Below are 22,227 nucleotides of genomic sequence, written 5' to 3' on the forward strand. Positions count from 1 at the left end.
AAGAAGACCTGCAGATGCTAGAAATCTAGAGAACTACACACAAAGTGCTGGAGGAGCTCAGCATGTCAGGCAGCATCTGTGGATGGGAATCAAAATTTCAGGCCAAGACCCTTCACCAGGACTCTTGATACCCACATATCTGGAATATCAACAAGCAAAGAAAATAGTAAGTAGTGTGGAATAGGGAAAACCTTTGAAAAATTTAGTCCAAGGCTTTAAAAAAACTACCAAATAGAGCTCAATAATTAACAAATACAACACAGGCAATAAACATTTTCATCAATACCGACACTGATTTTTTTTTTAAATAAAAGTATCTTGGTCCCATTTCAATCAGCAAAATTTAGAATGATAAACAAGAACTTAAGAAAGCTTTAGAAAAGACTATTTACACTCAAACTCACTTAGATTAACACTGCCTTGGACAAGAGGAAGAAGAGAAATGATACACATGAAATAAAAAGAAATCACACAACAGTCAGATAAAACTTCTAGGTATATATATATTTTCATCAAAAATGAACTGGATTCAGCACTCCATGTGTGTATATGCAATTGCGATAAGAAGTACAGACCAGAACACGTACATGAGAGGCCAGCTCAGAAAAATGAATCATCACTCTGCAAGAAAACATTAACCAGTGGGATGAGTATGACCCTCCATGGGAGACATCCCAACGATCTGAGCAGACTAGATGGTGACAAGGAAACACCGAGCACCTGACTGAGAGTTGGAGACCTCTTCCTAAAAACAGAGGAGTTCCTTGCAGAAATACAGGACAAGGTGTTTAAGAAAAAGAAAAAAAAATGAAATACATGCAATACAAGCAAACAAGACACTAAATGCAGAAAATGCCAAGAGAAACCAGACACAATCCAACACATTCCAGGATCCTGCAGCAGTTGAACTCAATCTGATTACTTATGCAGCTACAATCAAGTGGCAAATATCATTCACCAAAATCTTGCTTTAAAATACAAACGGATGAATGACCACGGTAACTTCATAAAGGCACCATGACTTCAAGCCTGATTCAGTTAAGGACATAATCTCACAATTTATATGATAATAAATACATTATTACAGATAGGATCATCTGAAATAAACATTCAGATATAATATTACAGGATAAACAAGCAGGAATAACCATTCTCAACACACATATTTGCCTCGACCAATGGGGCCCCTCACCACAGGCATTGTTCGTCAGTCAGATAACCAAGTTATTTCATCTGCCAATTAGCGTCCAAATGTTGCTATTCTGTCATCCATTGCCACACCCCACTGTTGATTCCTTTCTCCTCATCATACGTTCTTACCCCATCCATCATCCAGAGTCCCAAACTCTGCCCTGTGCAGACCTGCCTCTGGTTTCTGACCCTGCTCCTTTGAACATCCAATTTATGGTTTCCCATTCCAATTTAAGTCTTTAGAGGACAGTGGTGTATCCAACAACCGATTAGAAGCAGGGAAAATGAGTCATAATGTGGAAATAAGTTGTGATTAAGGAGGTTAACGGACAATGTCATTCTTCATCAGCCCAGAGATTAGAACTGCAGTCATCTCGACTTCTTCAGTCTGCAGAGAATTCAAGGGAAACAACAGGGGAGGATTTAAATGGACTGATGTGGAACAGATTCACTGGCCGGGTTCAGCAGGCCTGAGTACACCAGTTGTGTTATAAATTCACTAAACACCAAAGACAGAGTTTAAAATAGAACTGGTTTATTTGTCTCAGATCCAGAATATTAAACTCCAGTTCCATTAAAGGTGAATGTGCAGCAGAATAAACTCCTCCCATGCCCAGTGACCAGGGTGCAGAACTGGGTGTGGTGAGCAGCAGCAATAATTGCAGAGTTCAGCACCAACAGTCACTCTCGAAATTGCATTCAGCAACAGTGATGGACAAATATCCAGCATGCAGCTTATTGAAACTTTCTCCCCAGTGTGAACCCGGTAGTGTGTCACAAGTGTAACATACTGTAAGGTTTCATTGCTGATGTAATGGCCTCTCTGTAATGTTTCACTGCTGAGGTAATGGTTTCTCTGCAGCAGCAATGTCTAGGTTACAATTAGAGATAACAGAGTTTTGGAGTGCGGGGCTATCCGATGAGAGAAACCTTCTTTCTTGTGAGTCAGGAAGAGAGATTTTCATGGTCTTTTGCTGGGGAGAGATGAGAAGACGTGAATGGAGAGAGTGGGCCCTTTTTCTTTTTTTTGTTTACTTTACTTTACTAACCCTATAGTCAAAGTAAGAATTATAAATCTCAATTGCTTAATCACATATTGTGTACTGTTTGTAATTTCGGGGTACCGATTGCATATGCTAATGCAACTAAGCCAGGAGATTGCTATAAAACATGCTATGTCCAAGGATCGGTGGGCAATCAGCGACTAGCTCAATGACTGTCTCAGCTTTGATTTGCAAATTAAAGTTTAATACTTCTTGAAGAATCTTCTGCGTCTCCTGGTCGTTTGTGGGGCACGAAAAACCACGACAAAATTATCCAATGACAGAAATGTTCTTTCTTGTGAGTCTGGAAGAGAGATTTTCACGGTTTTTTGCTGGGGAGAGATGAGAAGACGTGAATGGAGAGAGTGGGCCCTTTTTCTTTTTTTCAGTTTCTTTACTAACCCTATAGTCAAAGTAAGAATTATAAATCTTAATAGTTTAATCACATATTGTGTACCATTTGTTATTTCAGGTGTCACACAGACGCAAACCTTATAAAACTACCAGCAACAATTGAACACACTTGGAGTCTGGTTTTGCAGTTAACAAACACTATTTAATTGGTAACTACTAATAATAGTGAACTTAAACCAGATAATCCAAGGGTTAGCAATGTTATGCATATATAGTTGTGAATACAGGTTTCCCCCGGTATCTGAAGGTAGAGCGTTCCTATGAAACCGTTTGTAAACCGAAATGTCATGAAGTGAAGAAGCAATTACCATTAATCTAAACGGGAAAAGATTTTGGACGTTCCCAGACCCAAAGAATAACCCACCAAATCATACCAAATAGCACATAAAACCTAAAATAACACTAACCTATAGTAAAAGTAGGAATGATATGATAAATATACACACTATATAAAGTAGAAATATTGTATTTACAGTGTAGTTTCACTGAAAATCGGGAAGATAGTGAACTGAAATTGATTTGGAGAGAAAAAGAATCGGCACGTGCACAGCTATGCACGTACACACATGCGTACACAACTGCCGCACAAGGCTTCACGGTCATGGTAGTCTTTTTCGGGGTAAACTCACATATAAAGGAGGCATCATCTTTATCGTAAAAGCGAAAATCCTCTTTGGTCAGCAAAAACAGGTACTAATGTAGGTCTTTCGTAACAGTGAGCTGTCGTAAAGCGAATGTCCGAAAAATGGGGGTCACCTGTATATAAAATCCAAAACCTCGGTGGTAAACGACATAGTCTTACAATGATGTGGTAGATTCAATTTAGTTCACAAGATTGGGGGGGGGGGAGGAGGGAGGGAGGGAGAGGGAGATGTAATCCAAGTAAACAGGTGTTGTCGACCTTTTCCAATGCCCATCAAATCTTCCAAGTTAGCCAGACGTGACCAACTCAAGAGCACCTTTTCAAGAGAAAGTCTACCAACCCAGGCAAGGGTTAGACTCACCGGTAGATTCCACAGGGTTGCTCTTACACGCACTAACAGCCACAGATCGACTCTTCTTTATCGATCCTCAAATCCCACCCTGCTAGAAAGTCCAACTGGCAGAAACTTTCATCACTAGCCTTCGTGCGTCCGTGTGTCCTGCGAGAAAAGCAGTTACGTGTGTTTAAATACCATTGTGCTGAACACCAGCTGTCCATCAGGTAGCTCCGCCCCCTCACTCTGTAAGAAGTCGCTTGCTTGTTCTGTGTCGGTAAAGGATCATTCTGACCTTGCTTAACCACAGAGAGCATAAACATTAGCTGGTCACCATAGCAACCCTGCACTTCTGCAGAAATCCAACAGCGTATCCAAGGTCAGTCTCGGTTCTCTTTGCATTTTAAAGAGACAGTCCACAGAAAGTATGAACCCCGGGGCAGATTACACAGGGGACACATCGCTCAGTATCCACCCAAACGAGATTCTTCAGTTTGGCCAGACTGGGGTGGGCGGGCTATAAACCCCTCTGTTAAGCTGCCAGCAGAACTGAGAGCTACATAAGATTAGATGACTGAGTGAATCGCTTCCTACATTCACAGCAGGTGAACGGCCTCTCCCCAGTGTGAACTCAATGATGCACACTGGTTGATTTGGCTGAGAGAATCTTTTCCCAAAGTCTGAGCAGATCGGTCTCTACCTAGTGTGAAGTCGCTGGTGTGCCTTTAGGATGGATGACTGAGTGAATCCTTTCCCACATTTTGAGCAGGTGAATGGCCTCTCTCCAGTGTGAACTCGCTGATGTACCTTCAGATGGGATGACGAAGTGAATCCCTTCCCACAGTCTGAGCAGGTGAACGGCCTCTCTCCAGTGTGAACTCGCTGATGTACCTTCAGATGGGATGATGAAGCGAATCCCTTCCCACAGTCTGAGCAGGTGATTTGCCACTCTCCGGTGTGAACTCCCTGGTGTGCCTTCAGTTGAGATAACTGAGTGAATCCTTTCCCACAGTCTGAGCAGGTGAACGGCTTCTCTCCAGTGTGAATTCGCTGATGTACCTTCAGTTGAGATGACTGAGCGAATCCCTTCCCACAGTTTGAGCAGGTGAATGGCCTCTCTCTGGTGTGAACTCGCTGATGTACTTTAAGTTGAGGTAATTCGGTGAATCCCTTCCCGCAGTCTAAGCAGGAGAACGGCCACTCTCCGGTGTGAACTGACCGGTGTTTCAGTAACTTATATGACAAAGTGAATCCTTTCCCACAGTCTGAGCAGGTGAATGGCCTCTCCCCAGTGTGAACTGACTGGTGTCTCAGTAAGTGAGCTGAAGAAGTGAATGCATTGCCACAGTCCGAGCACGTGAACGGCTTCTCCCCAGTGTGAACTTGTTGATGTACCTTCAGTAGAGATGATGAAGTGAATCCCTTCCCACAGTCCGAGCAGGTGAATGGCCTCTCCCCAGTGTGAATTCGCTGATGTACCTTCAGTTGAGATGACTGAGCGAATCCCTTCCCACAGTCTGAGCAGTTGAATGGCCTCTCTCCGGTGTGAACTCGCTGATGTATCTTCAGTCGAGATAATTCAGTGAATCGCTTCCCACAGTCTGAGCAGGTGAACGGCCACTCTCCGGTGTGAACTGACTGGTGTCTCAGTAACTGATATGATGATGTGAATCCCTTCCCGCATTCTGAGCAGGTGAATGGCCTCTCCCCAGTGTGAACTGACTGGTGTCTCAGTAACTTATATGCGGAAGTGAATCCCTTCCCGCAGGCTGAGCAGTTGAATGGCCTGTCCCCAGTGTGAACTGACTGGTGTCTCAGTAACTGAGATGACTGAGTGAATCCTTTCCCACAGTCTGAGCAGGTGAACGGCCGCTCCCGAGTGTGAACTCGCTGGTGAGCCATTAGGTTAGTTGACTGAGTGAATTCTTCCCCACAAATTCCACAGATGACCAGCCTCTGCCCAATGTAAACTGATTGGTGTGTCCAGAGGTGGGATGACAGACTGAATCCCTTCTCACACACAGAACAGGTTAATGGCCTTGTCCCAGTGTGAACTTGCTGATGTACCTTCAGTTGAGCTGACCAAGTGCATCCATTCCCACTGTCTGAGCAGATGAATGGGCTCCCCCCATGTAAACTAACGGGCGTGCCATTGGGTCAGATGATCGAGTGAATCCCTCCCCACAGTCTGAGCAGGAAGGATGATCGACTGAATCCCTTGCTGCACTTCTTAAATATCTGGACAGAGACAACAAAACTGGCGTGTTGTGTTCGAGATTCCCGTAGGCAAATTCCTTGTCATTTTTAACCTGTAAAAAGATTTACAAAATTCATCAATGGGTGCAGGGCATTTCTAATGAGATCGCTTGAGTTGTCAAGGTGTCAGCTGGCATCACACTGTTACAGTGAAGAGTTGGAGAGAGAAATCATGTTCTAACTGGGCACGGTGCTGGTATCTGGAATGACCATCAAATTCTCTGATGCTTTTCCTGTCTCTGTAAGAATGGGGCATTTCTGCTATCTCCGATCTGTGACCTGGCTCAGTTTGACTCTCTCCATTGGTATTATTCCCTGTTCCCACTGAGCTGCATGGGTTCCTGGCCCCACAGTAACTGAAACACTCTCACACAAGTAACCTGCAATCCGTTCCATGCACCCACAACTCTCACTGTAAATAAAGTTACCCCTGACATTCCCTCCATATCAACTTTCAAGCACCTTAAAACTATGCTCCCTCACATTCGCCATTTCAGCACTGGGGAAAAAACCTCTGGCTATCCACACGATCAGTGTCCCTCATCATCCTATACATCTGAAAAAGGCTCGAAACATAAACAAAGATATTATACATTTCTTTGAGGATTTGTTGGGAATAGACAACATTATGACAGTATAGATAGGGTACAGGTAAGCAGCTATTTCCACTGAGGATGGGTGCGATGACAACCATAGGTTATGGGTAAGTGGGGAAGTGAAAATTTCATGGGAACATTTGGAAAAGCTCTTTACTGAAATGGTCGTGAGAGTGTGGAATGAGATGCCAACGCAAGTGGTGAATATGAGCTCGGTTTCACCACTTAAGAGAAGTTTGGATGGGAGCCTGGATGGTAGGGGTATGGAGGGTGATGGTGCCGGTGCAGGTAGTTGCATTAGACAGTTTAAATGTTTGTTTGGCATTGACTGGATTGGGCAAATAGCCTGTTTCTGTACTGAACTTCTCCATGTTTCTGTGACAGAGAAGCTGGCCAAACTTGATTGGAAGGGAAAAGGTTGGACTGACAACGGAGCAGCAATGGCTGGAGTTTCTGGGAGAATTCAGGAGCTGAGTGATCGATACATCCCAAAGAAGTGGAAGCATTGTAAAGGCAGGAAGACATAACCGTGGTTGAAATGAGAAGCCAAAGCCAACATAAATGTCAAAGAGAGGGCAAACAAAAGAGCAAAAACTATTCGAAGCTTTTAGAAACCAACAGAAGATGATTCAAAATAAGTCAGATGAGCTCGGGGGTGGAATTATGATACTGTTGTCATTAATGAGTCTTGGTAGCACCCAACAGTCTGAGGCATTTAGAGGAACAAAATATCGGGGGCCTCAATATCTCTTGAAATCCAAGGTTCCCTGCACCATTTACCTTTCAACATACAAACTCTACACTCTCAAAAATGTCTCTTCTGAAGGCCTCCCGCTTACCAAGTACTCCTTTGCCAGAAAACGGCCTATCCCAAACCACACTTGTCAGGTCCTTTTGACACCATCAAGACTGACCATTCATCCCCTCTGTTCTGTTCCCCTAACTAACGAATCCCCTATCACCTGTTTGACTTTCCTCTGCCAGGTAATCCCTCCCTCCCCAACAGTTTCTAATGCGGCCCACCTGCTGTTGTGTGGGATGGCAACAAGAGTACTCTGCGATGGCTGTTTAACTTCATTCCCCTTCATGTCTCTCAACCAGTTTCCTGTGTCCTGCACCTTAGGTGCAACTCACCTCTCTTCATGTCATATCTATCACCCCCTCCAACAGCTGGATGATCCAAAATTCATCCATTTTCAGCTCCATCTCCTTAAGGTGCAGCTGGACGCACATCTTGTAGGTTAGGGTGTCAGGGACACTGGAGTTCTCCCCACCTTCCCACCAATGTCCCCTCTAATTTGTAATGACCAGTATGCACATAAATCTTGTACTGTGCATTCTCTTACCCAATGACGACATGTGCACTGTGAATTTTATATAGAGAGGTATTCATTTTAACAGCCAGCAAATCACTGTCTGTAAGAACTGTGATCTCCTCTGGGTTCGATCCAGTTCATCTGCACTCTCACACCATGTTACAGGCCTGTAACAGGTAATGGAGGATTTTCCCACCAAAGCTTTTGCATATTGTCCATAAATGGTTTGCTTGCTAAATTATGCTTTAAAAAGTCAGATTTCCAAATATCACTCCACCTCTTCCCACTTGCAAACTCTTCAACAACTTTTGCATCACCACAATACACACAGGTAACACCAGTTTCTGTATTGTACATAACTATTTCCCCTGAACCCTCCCCTGGGTGTCTGACGGTGGTGAACTCAGTGATGGTAATGCCAATGAATATGAAGGGAAGGGCAGTAGTCTGTCTCACTGGAGTCTGGCACATTTGTGATCTGAAAGCTACTTGTTGCCCAGGGCAAAAGTTTTTGATATCATTATCTTCCCTGAAAGAATGGGTCAAAACATGTCGTCACGGGTAGAAAAGTCGAGAACAAAAGGAGGTAGCTCAAGCAACACACACAAAATGCTGGAGGAACTCAGCAGGCCAGGCAGCATCTACGGAAAAGAGTACTAATTCCGAGTTCCTCCGGCATTTTGTGTGTGTTGCTTGGATTTCCAGCATCTGCAGATTTTCTCTTGTTAGTGATTGGAGATAGAACAAAGGTGATTTTCTCAACTGGTGATGTAAAAGATTTTGTTCCCTTTCTCCGAGTTCCTAATCCTTGCATTTAGATAGCTGGAGCTCAGCTCTGTCTGAGAGATCCATCGGTTCCCATTCCCTCATCAGCCGGAAGCTCCCCGGGGCCCGTGGGGCTGAGAGGGAGGGAAGAGAGCAGGACTGTCCCGGGATTACGGGTCACGCTGTGCGGAGTTCACAGGAATTGTGCCGAAATCGCTGTTTAGGACAGTCGCCCCGAAATATTCGCTTACCTGCGTCCGATCCGGCAGCCGTTTTCCATAGGCCTTTTGTAAACTGCGCGCATGCGTGATATTCGCATACGTCATCAACATTGACGCCTGCGCATATGATCGATGCTTCAGCGCCGGCGAAATTTTTAAACAATTACTGCAAGCACCGCTTCTATGTCCATACCTCAGTTTTTTTTTGTATATAGAAAACTCAGCGGGTGTTTTAACGCAGAAAGCGGCTCCCATAAACAATATACTCAATATCAAAGTGTATCTAATCCCAAAGTACAATCCTCTTACAAAGGCAGATATAAAACACAAGAGATTCTGCAGTTGATGGAAATACAGAGACGCACACACACAAAATGCTGGAGGAACTCTGCAGTTCAGGCAACAACTAAACAGAGGAATACATGGTCTAGACTTGCTGAAGGAGCCCGGCCTACACGTTGTCTATTTATTCCTCTCCACATTTGCTGCCTGCTCTGTCGATTTCCTCCAGTGTTTTGCATTTTTTTTCAATCAATTTCCAAATGTTTCCGATCTTTCATCTGTAGGCACATCCTGCTGGCCTGATTCCTCTTCCTCCTTCTCCTCTTAAACTCTAGACCCCGTCTCTTTCCGGAGCCCCAAAGCCCTGGCTCAGGATGGCCACTCTTTGGTTTCTGACTCTGCTCCATCGAAGATTCACTCACTGGTCTGCGGTCAGACTTTAGAGGCGCATTGCAATAACCCAGCTGTCTGAAGCACGTCCTCTGAAATGAGTGAAAATGTTACAATGACGTTCAAAAGAGCAGTGAAGAAGGAGTTTAATATTCTGATATGGAACAGAAACATGGGCAGGAACCAGATGGGCCGAGTGGCCTTTCTAGTGTACATTGTGAGTGTGGTATAGACAGTGAGTACCTGAGACACGGGATTTGATATAGACTTGATTTATCTTTCACAGATCCACAATATTAAACACCAGTCTAGTTTAAGGCTAACATCAGCAGAACAGACTCCTCCAATGCTCAGTGACCAGGGTTCAGTCCTGGGGGCGATGAGCAGCCGCAAGAACTGCAGAATCTGACAGTAACAGTCCCTCATGAACCTGCAGCTTCCTTCAGTCACCGTGATGGTTAAACATTTAACACGGAGCTGATTTGAACTTCCTCCCTGATGTGAAGTTGCTGGTGTTGCAGCTGCTGGGATGATTGAGTAAAACTCTTTGCTCACTCCGGACAGAAATGTGGCCTCTATTTATTGCGAACTCACCGGAGCATCACTAGGTGGGTTAACTGAATGAGTCTCTTCGCACACACGGAGCAGGTGAACGGCCGCTTCCCAGAGCAAAGTTGCTGGAGTTTTGGAAATAGTGAAGGATGTTGTCACGCTGCATAAATCGCAGGGTCAAGCAGTTAAAGAAAAGGTAGCAGTTCCAGCTTGTCGAAGCTGGGGATTTGGAACTCCGCTATACCCACAAGGGTGGGGTGATTATCGATCCGGTGCACATCGGATGTGTGGCTCTCACTCTGTATAATCCAAAGGAGTGGATCTGGGAATGTCCTTTGGTACCACTCGAAGTAACCCCTTGCCTGGGTGTGTGATGTGGTAACCCCTTGAAGACGGCATCCCTGTGACAGATCACTCTGGTGGTCATTCGTGTGTGGGTTTGGAACGGCTCGACGGAGGATCTTCCACCACTGATATTTATTAATTACCACCGTGGAACCCGTGAAATTCCCCGTAATTGCTTTTTCTCTCTACGTTTTACCTCTCGTTATCATCGCTGTGTGTGTTATGCTGTGCTTGCTAAACCATTCAGAGCACGTCTGCCTTTCTTTAGTTCTGTACAGTCACATACAGCGTTAACCTTAGAAACAGTTAAGTTTAAGACTTCCATTAAGATATATCACTTTCCTTCTCACTCTGTTACATGTAATGCTTGGCGAGTGGCGTGGATCCGAGGGGTAGACTGTATTGGAGGGGTCGTGACTGTCACGTGACAAAACTGCCCACTACCTGGTCGGAAGGTACGCCACCTGCCAAATACACACCTCACCACTGGCCCCTTTAATTAGCCTTGTACTTGGCCTCGAGCAATTGGCCTTTGTAATCGGCTTAACTCTGCTGGCACGGAGCCTTTGGCCACTCTGTAGATTACCTGGGCTGGACCCTCCATCCCTGTGCACTATAAAGGGTGCCACGTGTGCTTTCCCTTTGCCATCTTCAAGGGACCACCCTGCTTCACTCCAGGCTGAGAACCGTGGAACGGCGCTGGAGGAATTGTTAGTGAGCTGTGCATTGAATAGGATGGGAGCGTTGATTACTGTCTTTAATAACACAGAGCTGTGCCTGCACAGGGTCAAGGGCTGGCGGATATCGTACAGAATTTTCCCTTGTGTGTTTGCGGGTGTGCGCGCGTGTATTTTGTTCCCAGGCGATTTCCCAACGTTCGTTAGTAATTGTCCGTGTGTGTTTTATTGCCGAACCGACTTTCCCCACGACTGCTGTAAATTGTGCGCATGTGCCTGTTGCTTCTGTTGCCGTTTTCCCACGTTTGCCTTTTGTAAATAAAATCATTTTCTGTCCAAAGTCCTTGCTTCTGAGACATATCGAATCTGTTTCCCCACTTACAACATTTGCTCAGCCAATTTACATTTTTCTACGTTCATGCAATATGGGTGTTGTTTAATCGGTTTGGCTTGACCAATATCTACGTCATGTACTGAGACCGTGGTTTGCTTGGGAACATCGGGAAATAAATCCTTAAACTTCAGAATTAATTCCTTCAGCTGTTGTTGTTGCTTTGGCTGCAGATGAGCCAACTTGTTATCAATGTTTTCTGGAACAACCGAGTTCATTAGCCTAACTGGGACCATGTTTGGCTTGTGAAAAGTCTCAGATGAGTCAATTGTTTCATTCTGAGGGTTACCAGATTCATATGTTCTGACAACAACACTCACAGACGGTGCCTGCTTATCAAAATTAGGCTTTATCATATTTATGTGTAACACCTGTGTTAGGTTACGTCGGTCGGTCGTTTTGATAACATAATTCACATCATTAAATTGAGAGACTATTTCATACGGTCTGTTGAATTTCGCCTGAAGTGGATTCGTCAACATTGAAAATAAGGCAAGCACCTTATCCACCACCTGGTATTTTCTTTTGCAAGCCCGCTTATCAAACCAACACTTCATTTTGTTTTGAGAAATCTTTAGGTTTTGTCTCGCTAGACTACAGGCTTGGTGTAGTTTATTTCTGAACTTCAAAACATAGTCTAACAAGTTAACATGTACATCCCCATCAATCCACTGTTCCTTTAACAAGGTCAAAGGTCCCCTCACTCTCTGACCAAATACAAGTTCAAATAGACTAAAGCCCAGTGATCTCTGTACCGACTCTCTTACTGCAAACAAAAGCAAACGTATACCTTCATCCCAGTCTTTTCCATTTTCAACATTTTAATGTCATAATCATTGTTTTGAGGGTAGAATGAAATTTTTCTAAAGCCCCTTGTGATTCTGGATATTATGCAGACGATGTAATTTGTTCAGCTCCCAGTTCATAAACTACCTGCTGGAATAATCCAGATGTAAATTCACGTCCTTGATCAGACTGGATTTCTTTTGGCAAACCAGAAAATGTAGAAAACTTGGTAAGAGCCTTCACCACAGTTTTAGCTTTAATATTTCTGAGAGTTATTGCCTCTGGGAATCTGGATGCAGTGCACATAATAATTAGCAGATACTGATGGCCAGCTTTAGTCTTTGGCAATGGGCCAACACAATCCACTATAAATTTTGAAAAGGGTTCACCGAATGCAGGTACAGACCACAGTGGGGCACTGGGGTGACCTGATTAGGTTTACTCACAACTTGACAAGTGTGACAGGTTCTGCAAAAGCTCACAACATCTTTCCTCAGATTAGGCCAGTAGAATTATTTCGTAATCCTGTTTACCGTTTTATTCACTCCAAAATGGCCACCTAAGAGCATATTGTGGGCCAAAGTTAAAATTTCAGCCCTATAAACTTAAGGAACTACAACTTGGTGAACAATTCCCATTCCTCACTCGCTGGTATAGTAGGTGGCCTCCACTTCTGCATTAACACTCCATCCTTGAGATAATACCCTACTGGCACTTTCTTAATCTCATCATCTGAGAAAGCTGTTTCTTTTAAAGCTTCAATCTCAGGGTTTCGGTTTTGTTCTGCTATAAACTCGTCTGCATCGGCAGACATTTTAGCCAAACTTCGAGTTCCTGTGCAGGAAAGATAAATGTTAAAATCCAGCTGTGGTCATCAGTGGTTGGGTCAGTTGTTAACTGCACTGCAGGAACAACTTTACCATCTGTCAGGTCATTCCCTAACAGCAAAGTAACATCTTCCACCAGTAAACTGGAACATAATTCGATCTTAACAGGTCCCGAAACCAACCCTGACAGTAAACTTACCTTGTGCAATGGCACAGAAACCATGCCGCCCCCAATGCCTTCAATAAGATTTACCTCACCAGTGTTAGTCTCATCACCAAACTTTAGAACGCTGTCTAATATAAGTGAAGCTTTAAAAGCTGCAGTATCTCGAAGAATTTTCACTGGAACTGGGGTTCACCCTTCCTTTACTAATAAAAATCCATCTGACATAAAATGATCGAACCCCTTCTTAACTCGGTCAGACCTCTCAGACCTTAACTGAGCCTCAATAGAATGTTCAAGACCCTGTGGGTTTACAGGTGCTTCAACATACTGAACACAGGCATTTGGGACTGCCTCCTTTTCCTTTTTCTTCTTCAGGACAGAACAATTAGCCATCACATGACCAGCTTTCTTACAATAGTAACAAGTAAGACCAGAATATTTCTCCTTCAACTGTTTCCCTTCATCCTTACTCTTGTCACTAGTCCCAGCTTTAATTTCTGGTTTACCCTGGTGATCCCTGCTACTCTTCTGGAAGCTCTTATTCGGGATAAACTTAACGTTATGAGTTAGAGCAAACTCATCTGCTAATCTAGCAGACTCCTGCAAAGTGGCAGCATCCTTTTCATCTAAGTATGTCTTTATGTCATCAGGGACACACCTTTAGAATTCTTCAATTAAAACCAATTCTTTCAAGCTGTTAAAATCATCATTCACATTTTTATATGCGCACCAGCGGTCAAAACACAAACTTCTCATAAGCAAATTCCATAAAAGTCTGCTTCACAGATTTCCTCAAATTTCTAAACTTTTGCTGTATGATTCTGGGACCAACTCATAAGTTTTGAGCACAGCCTGTTTCACTATGTCATAATCAGCTGCTTCATCAACTGTCAAAGCAGAATAGGCTTGTTGAGCCTTCCCCTTAATTACACTTTGTAAGAGAATAGGCCAAACCTCTTCTGGCCACTCTAAACTCTGAGCAACCTTCTCAAAATGCTGAAAGTATTTATCAACTTCTGTCTCGTCAAATGGAGGGACCAATTTAACTTCCCAACTAGCCTCAAATTTATCACCAGAGACCAACGCTAGACTCCTTTGCTGCAAACTCTTTATCTTTTCCAGCTCGAACAGCCTCTGTCTTTCTGTCTCCTCCCTCTATTTTTCTGCCTCTTCTCTGTTTTTCTGCTTCTCTAGCCTCAAACTGCCTCTGCCTTTCCGCAGCCTCCAGCTTTAATTTTTCTCACTTGTACTGGAGCTCAAGCTCACTAGGTTTACTTTCAGGAAACACCTCCAACTCCTCCACTTTAAACACACCATCAAATTCATAATGTTCAGCTATTATCCTCTGCATCTGTGCCCTCCTCATTGTCAATTTCACCTTAGCAAGTTTTAACCTGGCAAGGCTCAACAACTCAATCCTTCTGGCATCCTCTAATGCCTCAGAGGTTGGTTATTCCAGACGTCTATCAGCATCCATTGCTGCTGATTTTCCACACACAAATAAATGAAAATGGATGAAATTGATAATTAATCAATACGCCCCAAATCTGTCCATATCCTGGATGCAGACCCCAATTTTGTTACAAATCATAACGTTTTAGAAACGAACCAGCAGCAGTAGACTATACCTGGAGTCTGTTTTTGATGTTAAAACTATCTTTATTAGAATCTACTTATAATATAGTAACTTAAGCAAGATAAACAAAAGTTAACAGTGTTATGTGTATATATGTGTGTAAATATAAATCCAATACTATTGAGCTCAGGGGAAACAAGGCTTGGAGTCTTGAGATGGTAAAGTGTGAAAGTTCAGTTCAACCGCAGAATAGGTGATAAGAGAGATATTTGTAATCCAGGGTAAATTTTGAAAGAAGGCAATTATGTCGAACTTCACGGGTTCCATGGTGGTAAAACAAGAGAACAGTCGCTGTAAATTTTATTTGTCATTGTTCCAAACCCACATACAATTTATCACCAAAAGTGACTTGTCACAAGGGGTATCGTCTTCAAGTGGATAACCACACCACAGCCAGGCAAGGGTTAACACATCAGTGGTCTACACAGTATACCCCAAATCAGATCCATTCCTGTGGATCAAACAAGGTAACAACCACACATTTGATGTACGCTGAATCGATAATTAACCCACACTTGTGGGCATAGGAAAATTCCAAACAGTGACCCTTGGCCATTAGTTCCCTGGTTTCGATCCTTCCATTTTGCCTCCTTCATCTCCGTCTGTCTCTGAATGTCTGTGTCCTCGGTTAAAACAAAACAAGCTGCACGCGATGAAAACAAGCTGCAAGTCAGACTGATTCACCTTCTTAATCTCTCTCTCTCTCTCTTAAAATGACAGTCCAAAGCAAACGAAACCCAGGGATTCATAACTATGGCCACTCCCCATTGTGAAGTGACTGGTGAGCCACTAGTTGGGACGATTGAGTGAATCTCTTCCCACAGACTGAGCAAGTGAACGGCTTTTCCCCAGTGTGAACTTGCTGATGTCTCTGTAGGTTGGATGATCCAGCGAATCTCTTCCCACATTTTGAGCAGGCGAACGGCCTTTCCCCTGTGTGAACTCGCTGGTGTTTCAGTAGTTGGAATGACAGAGTGAATCGTTTCCCACAGACTGAGCAAGTGAACGGTTTCTCCCCAGTGTGAACTCGCTGATGTACCAGTAGGGTTGATGACAGAGTGAATCGTTTCCCACAAACTGAGCAAGTGAACGGCTTCTCCCCAGTGTGAACTCGCTGGTGTCTCCGTAGGGTGGAAGATTCAGTGAATCTCTTCCCACAGTCTGAGCAGGTGAATGGCCTCTCCCCAGTGTGAACTCGCTGATGTCTCTGTAGGTGGGATGACTGTGTGAATCCCTTCCCACATTCTGAGCAGGTGAACGGCTTCTCCCCAGTGTGAACTCGCTGATGTACCAGTAGGCAGGATGAATCCGTGAATCCCTTCCCACATTCTGAGCAGGTGAACGACTTCTCCCCAGTGTGAACTCGCTGATGTTTCTGCCGGGTGGATGAATCAGTGAATCCCTTCCCACAGACAGAGCAGGTGAACAGCTTCTCCCCAGTGTGAACTCGCTGATGATTCTGCAGGTTGCATAAGTGAGTGAATCTCTTCCCACAGTCTGAGCAGGTGAACGGCTTCTCCCCAGTGTGAACTCGCTGATGATTCTGTAGGTTGGATAAGTGAGTGAATCCCTTCCCACAGACTGAGCAGGTGAATGGCTTCTCCCCAGTGTGAACTCGCTGATGATTCTGTAGGTTGGATAACTCAGTGAATCTCTTCCCACATTCTGAGCAGGTGAAAGGCCTCTCCCCAGTGTGAACTCGCTGATGTCTCTGCAGGTGGGATGACTGAGTGAATCCTTTCCCACATTCTGAGCAGGTGAACGGCTTCTCCCCAGTGTGAACTCGCTGATGTACCAGTAGGCAGGATGAATCTGTGAATCCCTTCCCACATTCTGAGCAGGTGAACGGCTTCTCCCCAGTGTGAACTCGCTGATGTCTATGCAGGTAAGATGACTGACTGAATCCCTTCCCACAGTCTGAGCAGGTGTACGGCCGCTCCCTGCTGTGAACTCGCTGGTGAGCCATTACGTCAGATGACTGAGTGAATCTTTTCCCAGAAATTCAGCAGATGACCAGCCTCTGCCTGGTGTGTCCACAGGTGGGAAAACTGACTGAATCCTTTCTCACACACAGAACAGGTGAATGGCCTTGCCCAGTGTGAACTTGCTAATGTACCTTCAGTTGAGATGACCGAGTGAATCCATTCCCACTGTCTGAGGAGGTGAACGGCCTTTCTCTTGTGTAAAATGATGGGTGTGCCAGTTGGTCAGTTGACCGAGTGAATCCATTCCACGGTCTGAGCAGGAAGGATGATCGAGTGAATCCCTTGCTCCACTTCTTAAACATCCAGACAGAGACAGCAAAACTGGCGTGTCATGTTTGAGATTCACAGCAACAAATTCCTTCTCGTTTTTAACCTGTAAAAAGATTTGCAAAATCCATCAATGGGTTTAGGACAATATTTCAGTTGAAATTACTTGAGTTGCCAAGGTTTGATCTGTATCACACTGTTACAGTGAGGTTCAACCCAAGCTGGACAGAGAAATCATCTCCTGACTGGGCAGAGTGCTGGTATCTGGAATGACCATCAATTCCCTGATGCTCTTCCTGTCTCTATAAGAATGGGGCATTTCTGCCATCACCAATTTGTACCCTCGCTCAGTTTGACTCTCTCCATTGGTATTATTCCCTCGTGCAACTGGGATTTTCTTTTATGTATTATCAACTTAAAGTGCCACAGTTTTAACACCATATGAAAAATTCCTGCTGAGATGTCCGCACGTCTGATAAAAGGATTTAGAGTGAATTTTTGTATTATTTCAGGTTCTTGTCACAGTCATAAAAAATTACAACACAGAAACAGGCCCTTTGGGCCATCTAGTTTATGTCGAACTATTTAAATTGCCCAATCCCATACCCTTACCATCCAGGTATCTACACAAATCTATTAAATGTTGAGATCGAGCTCGCATGTGCCACTTATGCTGGCTGCTCATTCCACACCCGGATGACTGACTGTGTGAAGAAGTTTCCCCTCATGTTCCACTTAACATTTCACCTTTCACCCTTAACCCATGGCCTCTGGTTGTAGTCCCAGCCAATCTCAGTGGAGAAAGCCAGCTTGCATTTACACTATCTATGCCCCTCTATCACAATCAAATCTCCCCTCAATCTTCTACATTCCAATGAATAAAGCCCTGACCTGTTCAATCTTTCCTTATAACCCAAGTCCTCCGGATCTGGCAACTTTATTGAGAATTTTCTCTGAACTCTCTGAACCTTTTACATCTTTCCTGTAGGCAGGTGACCAAAACTGCACACAATACTCTAAATTAGGCCTCACCAATGTCTTCTACAAGTGAACATAAAATCCATCTATATTTGTCAGTACTTTGGTTCATGAAGGCCATTGGGCTGAAATCTTTTTTTCCGTCTCTATCTAACTGTGATACCAATTTCAGTGAATTAAGGACCTGTACTCCCAGGACCCTTTCTTCTACAACACTCCTCCGTGCCCGACCACTCACTGTGAAAGACCTCCCTTGGTAGGTCAGACCAAAGTGCAACACCTCACACGTGTCTCCATTAAATTCCATCTTCCATTTCTCAAACCATTTTCCCAGCTGGTGCAGATCGCACTGCAAGCCATGATAATCTTCCTCACTGTCCACTACACCACCAATCTTGGTGTCATCCACAAATCTGATGATCCAGTTAACCACACTATTATCCAGATTACTGATATAGATGACAAACAACAACAGATCCAGCACTGATCCCTGCAGCAACCACTAGTCACAGGCCTCTAGTCAGAGAGGCAACCATCTGCTACCACACTCTGGCTTCTCCCAAAGACAGTGTCTCATCCAATTTACTATCTCATCTTGAATGCTGAGTGACTGAAACTTCTTGACCAAACTCCCATATGAGACTTTGTCAAGTGCCTTGCTAAAGTCCATGTAGACATCTGCTGCTTGGCCTTCATACACTTCCCTGATAACTTCCTCAAGAGACTCTATAAGATTGGTTAGACATGACCTACCATGCACAAAGCCATGGTGTCTCTCCTTAATCAGTCCACATCGATCCAAATACTTATATATTGGGTTCCTGCACATAACATTCCAAGAACTTTCCCACTACTGATGTCAAGCTCACCAATGTACAATTTCTCAGTTTAGTTTCAGAGCCTTTCTTGAACAGCAGAACAACATCGGCTGTCCTCCAATCCTCCAGTACCTCACCTGTCACTTACGATTATTTAAATATCTGTGCTTGTGCCCTGACAATTTCTGCACTTGTCCTCCGCAGGATTCTGGGGAACAACTTGTCAGGCCCTGGGGATTTATCCACACTAATCTGCCTTAAGACAGCAAACACCTCCACCTCTGTAATCTGTACAGGGTCCATGAAGTTGATGCGGCTCTGCCTCACTTCTGTAGACTCTGTGTTCAGCTCTTGAGTAAATACGGATGCAAAAAAAATCTCCCCAAGTCTATGTTATCCCTTCTTATGGATTACCATTCTGATCTTCCAGAGAATTAATTTTTTCCCTTACAATCGTTTTGCTCTTAACATATCTGCAGAATCCCTGAGGATTCTCCTTCACCTTGTCTGCTGGGGCAACCTCATGCCTTCTTTTATTTCTTTCATAAGTGTTCACTTGAATTTCCTGTATTTCATAAGGACCCCATTTGTTCCTATCTGCCTGTACCTGGTATGAACCTCCTTTTTATTGATCTGGGAGAGGAAAGCCAAAGGGGTGATAGATCTGCATGCTGGGAGGTGGGGGTAGGGAGGGTTAAACTAAAGTTGCAGGGGGAATGGGAGCCTGAATGGTAGTGGAGAGGTTGTGGAGACAGATGTTGTTCAGGCCTCAGACAAAGTCAGGAATGAAAACGTTGAGCATGGTGCAGTGAATATGCTGAGCCCTATATATTTCAATACAAGGAGCAGCGTAGGAAAGGTGGATGTGTTCAGGGCATGGATCAACACCTGGAATCAACACTAGCATCTGACAACTGTGGATTGGGACAGGCTGCTTTATGGCAAAGGTGTGCTTGGTAAATGGGAGGCCTTCAAACCAAAATTTTGAAAGTACAAAGTGGGTATGCGCTTGTCAGAATAAAAGGTAAAGATAGAAACTGTAGGGAAACTTGGATTGCAAGAGATATTGAGACCCTGGTAAAGCACAAAATGGAATTGCATAACAGGGATAGGCAGTCAGTTTCTTATGGAGTATAAGAAATGCAAGAAAACACATAAGAAATAAATCAGGATGGCTAAAAGAAGGCATGAGGTTGCTGTCACAGAAAAGGTGAAGGATAATCCTCAGGGATTCTAGTGATAGATTAAGAGCAAAAGGATTGCAAGACACAAAGTTGGTCCTCTGGAAGAACAGAATGGCAATCCACGTGTGGAACCAAAGCAGATGGGGGAGATCTTAAATATTTTTCCATTCTCTATTTACTCAGGATATGGACAAAGATTCTATGGGAGTGTGGAAAAGCGGCATTAAAATCATGGACCCTGTACAGTTTAAAGAAGAGAAGTTACTTCACTGTTCAAAATGGAACGTAGAAATCTACAGCATATTCCAGGCCATTCTGACTAAAATGTTGTGCCAATCATGTGACCTACTCTAGTAACTGCCCAGAATTTCCCCAGCACACACCCTCTATTTTTCTAAGCTACATGTACCTATCTAAGAGGCTGTTGAAAGACCCTGTTGTATCTGCCTCAACAACCACAGCTGGCAGCACATTTCACGCACCCACCACTCTCTGTGTAAAAAACTTACCCCTGACATCCCCTCGGTATCTATTTCCAAGCACCTTAAAACTATGCCCCCTCATGTTAACCATTTCAACCCTGGGAAAAAACTGCTGGCCACCCACACGCTCAATACCCCTCATCATTTGACTCCTCTGCCAGGTAATTACCCCCAACAGCTTCTAAAGTGGTCCACCTGTTGTTATGGGGGATGGCCACTAGAGTACTCTGTGATGCCTATTTAACCTCATTTTCCTTCCTGACTCTCACCCAGTTTCCTTTGTCCTGCCCCTTGGGTGTAACTCACCTCTCTTCATGTCATATCTATCACGCCCTCCAACTGCTGGATGATCTGGAATTCACCCATTTCAAGTTGCAGCTCATTGAAGTGCAGGGTTACAAGCTGCAGCTGGATGCACATCTTGTAGGTGAGGGCATCAGGGACACGGGAGGTCTCCCCTCCTTCCCTCCAATACTTCTCTAATTTGTAAAAATCTCCCCTCTAATTTGTAATAACTACTGTGCAGATAGATCTTGTACTGTGCATTTTTTACCCAGTGACAAGATGTGCACAGTGAATTTTATATAGAGAGGCATTCATTCTAACAGCTGGCAAATCACTGTCAATAGGAACTTTGATCTCCTCTGGGTTCGATCCAGTTCATCTGCACTCTCACACAACCTATGTAGCAGGCCTGGAACGGGTAACAGAGGATTTTCTCACCAAAGCTTTTGCACATTGTCCATATGTGGTTTGCTTGCTAAACTATGCTTTAAAAAGTCAGATTTCCAAATATCACGCCACTTCTTCCCACTTGCAAATTCTCCAGTAACTTTTGCATCACCAAAATGCAAACAGGCATCCCCAGTTTCTGTACTCTACATAAATATTCCCCCTGAACCCTCCCCCAATGACTGATGGTGGTGAACTCAGTGATGGTAATGCCAATGAATATGAAGACAAGGGCAGTGTCTGTCTCATTTGAGTCTGGCACATTTGTGATGTTAAAGCTGCTTGTTGCCCAGGGCAAAGGTGCTTGATATTATTACGGACCGAGAGAGAATAGGACAAAACATGTTCTCACTGGTAGAAAAGTCCAGAGCAAGAGGAGGTAGAACAAGCAACACACACAAAATGCTGGAGGAACTCAGCAGGCCAGGCAGCATCTATGGAAAAGAGTACTAATGCTGAGTTCCTCCGGCATTTTGTGTGTTGCTTGGATTTCCAGCCGCTGCAGATTTTCTCTTGCTGCGGTTGGAAGCAGAACAAAGGTGATTTCCTCAACAGCTGATAGAAAGATTGTGTTCTCTTTTTCCGAGTTCATTATCCTTGCATTCGGATTGCTAGAGCTCAGCTCTGTCTGTGAGATCTATCTGCTCCCATTCCGATTAGCCGGAAGCTCCCCGGGGCCCGTATACGGATCTTGGGGCTGAGAGATAGGATAAAGACCTGGCCTGTGCCGAGTTTGCGGGCCACAGTCTCCGGTTCTCACAGCAATTGTCACTCAATTCGAGTCGAAAAAGCCCTTACCTTTCCGCTCCTCCCGACATTTTGTATACTGCGCGCATGCGTAATTATCGGAGACGGCTGCAATCCTGACGCCTGTGCATTTGATCGGTGCTTCAAACGACAGCGAAATTTTTAACCGCGGGGCTTTATGGGTAATCATGGTGCCATTAAAA

At 44.2% G+C, this 22,227-nt stretch overlaps 1 protein-coding gene across 1 annotated transcript in view; it reads right to left on the minus strand.

Annotated features, from left to right (window-relative positions):
* Window positions 1-2,779: 2,779 nt before the first annotated feature.
* The window catches only part of LOC140722413 (uncharacterized), a 104,407-nt gene continuing 84,959 nt past the window's right edge, over window positions 2,780-22,227 (minus strand). Inside the window, exons 5-8 of the mRNA XM_073037163.1 lie at window positions 15,590-16,622; window positions 10,828-11,125; window positions 8,810-8,914; window positions 2,780-5,782 (exon numbers count right to left, since the gene is read on the minus strand). Of these exons, the coding sequence (XP_072893264.1) occupies window positions 4,322-5,782; window positions 8,810-8,914; window positions 10,828-11,125; window positions 15,590-16,622 (2,897 nt within the window). The 3' untranslated portion in view covers window positions 2,780-4,321. The remainder of the gene's footprint in view (window positions 5,783-8,809; window positions 8,915-10,827; window positions 11,126-15,589; window positions 16,623-22,227) is intronic.

The sequence above is a fragment of the Hemitrygon akajei genome, unplaced genomic scaffold, assembly GCF_048418815.1.
Source record: "Hemitrygon akajei unplaced genomic scaffold, sHemAka1.3 Scf000077, whole genome shotgun sequence".
Taxonomy (NCBI): Eukaryota; Metazoa; Chordata; class Chondrichthyes; order Myliobatiformes; family Dasyatidae; genus Hemitrygon; species Hemitrygon akajei.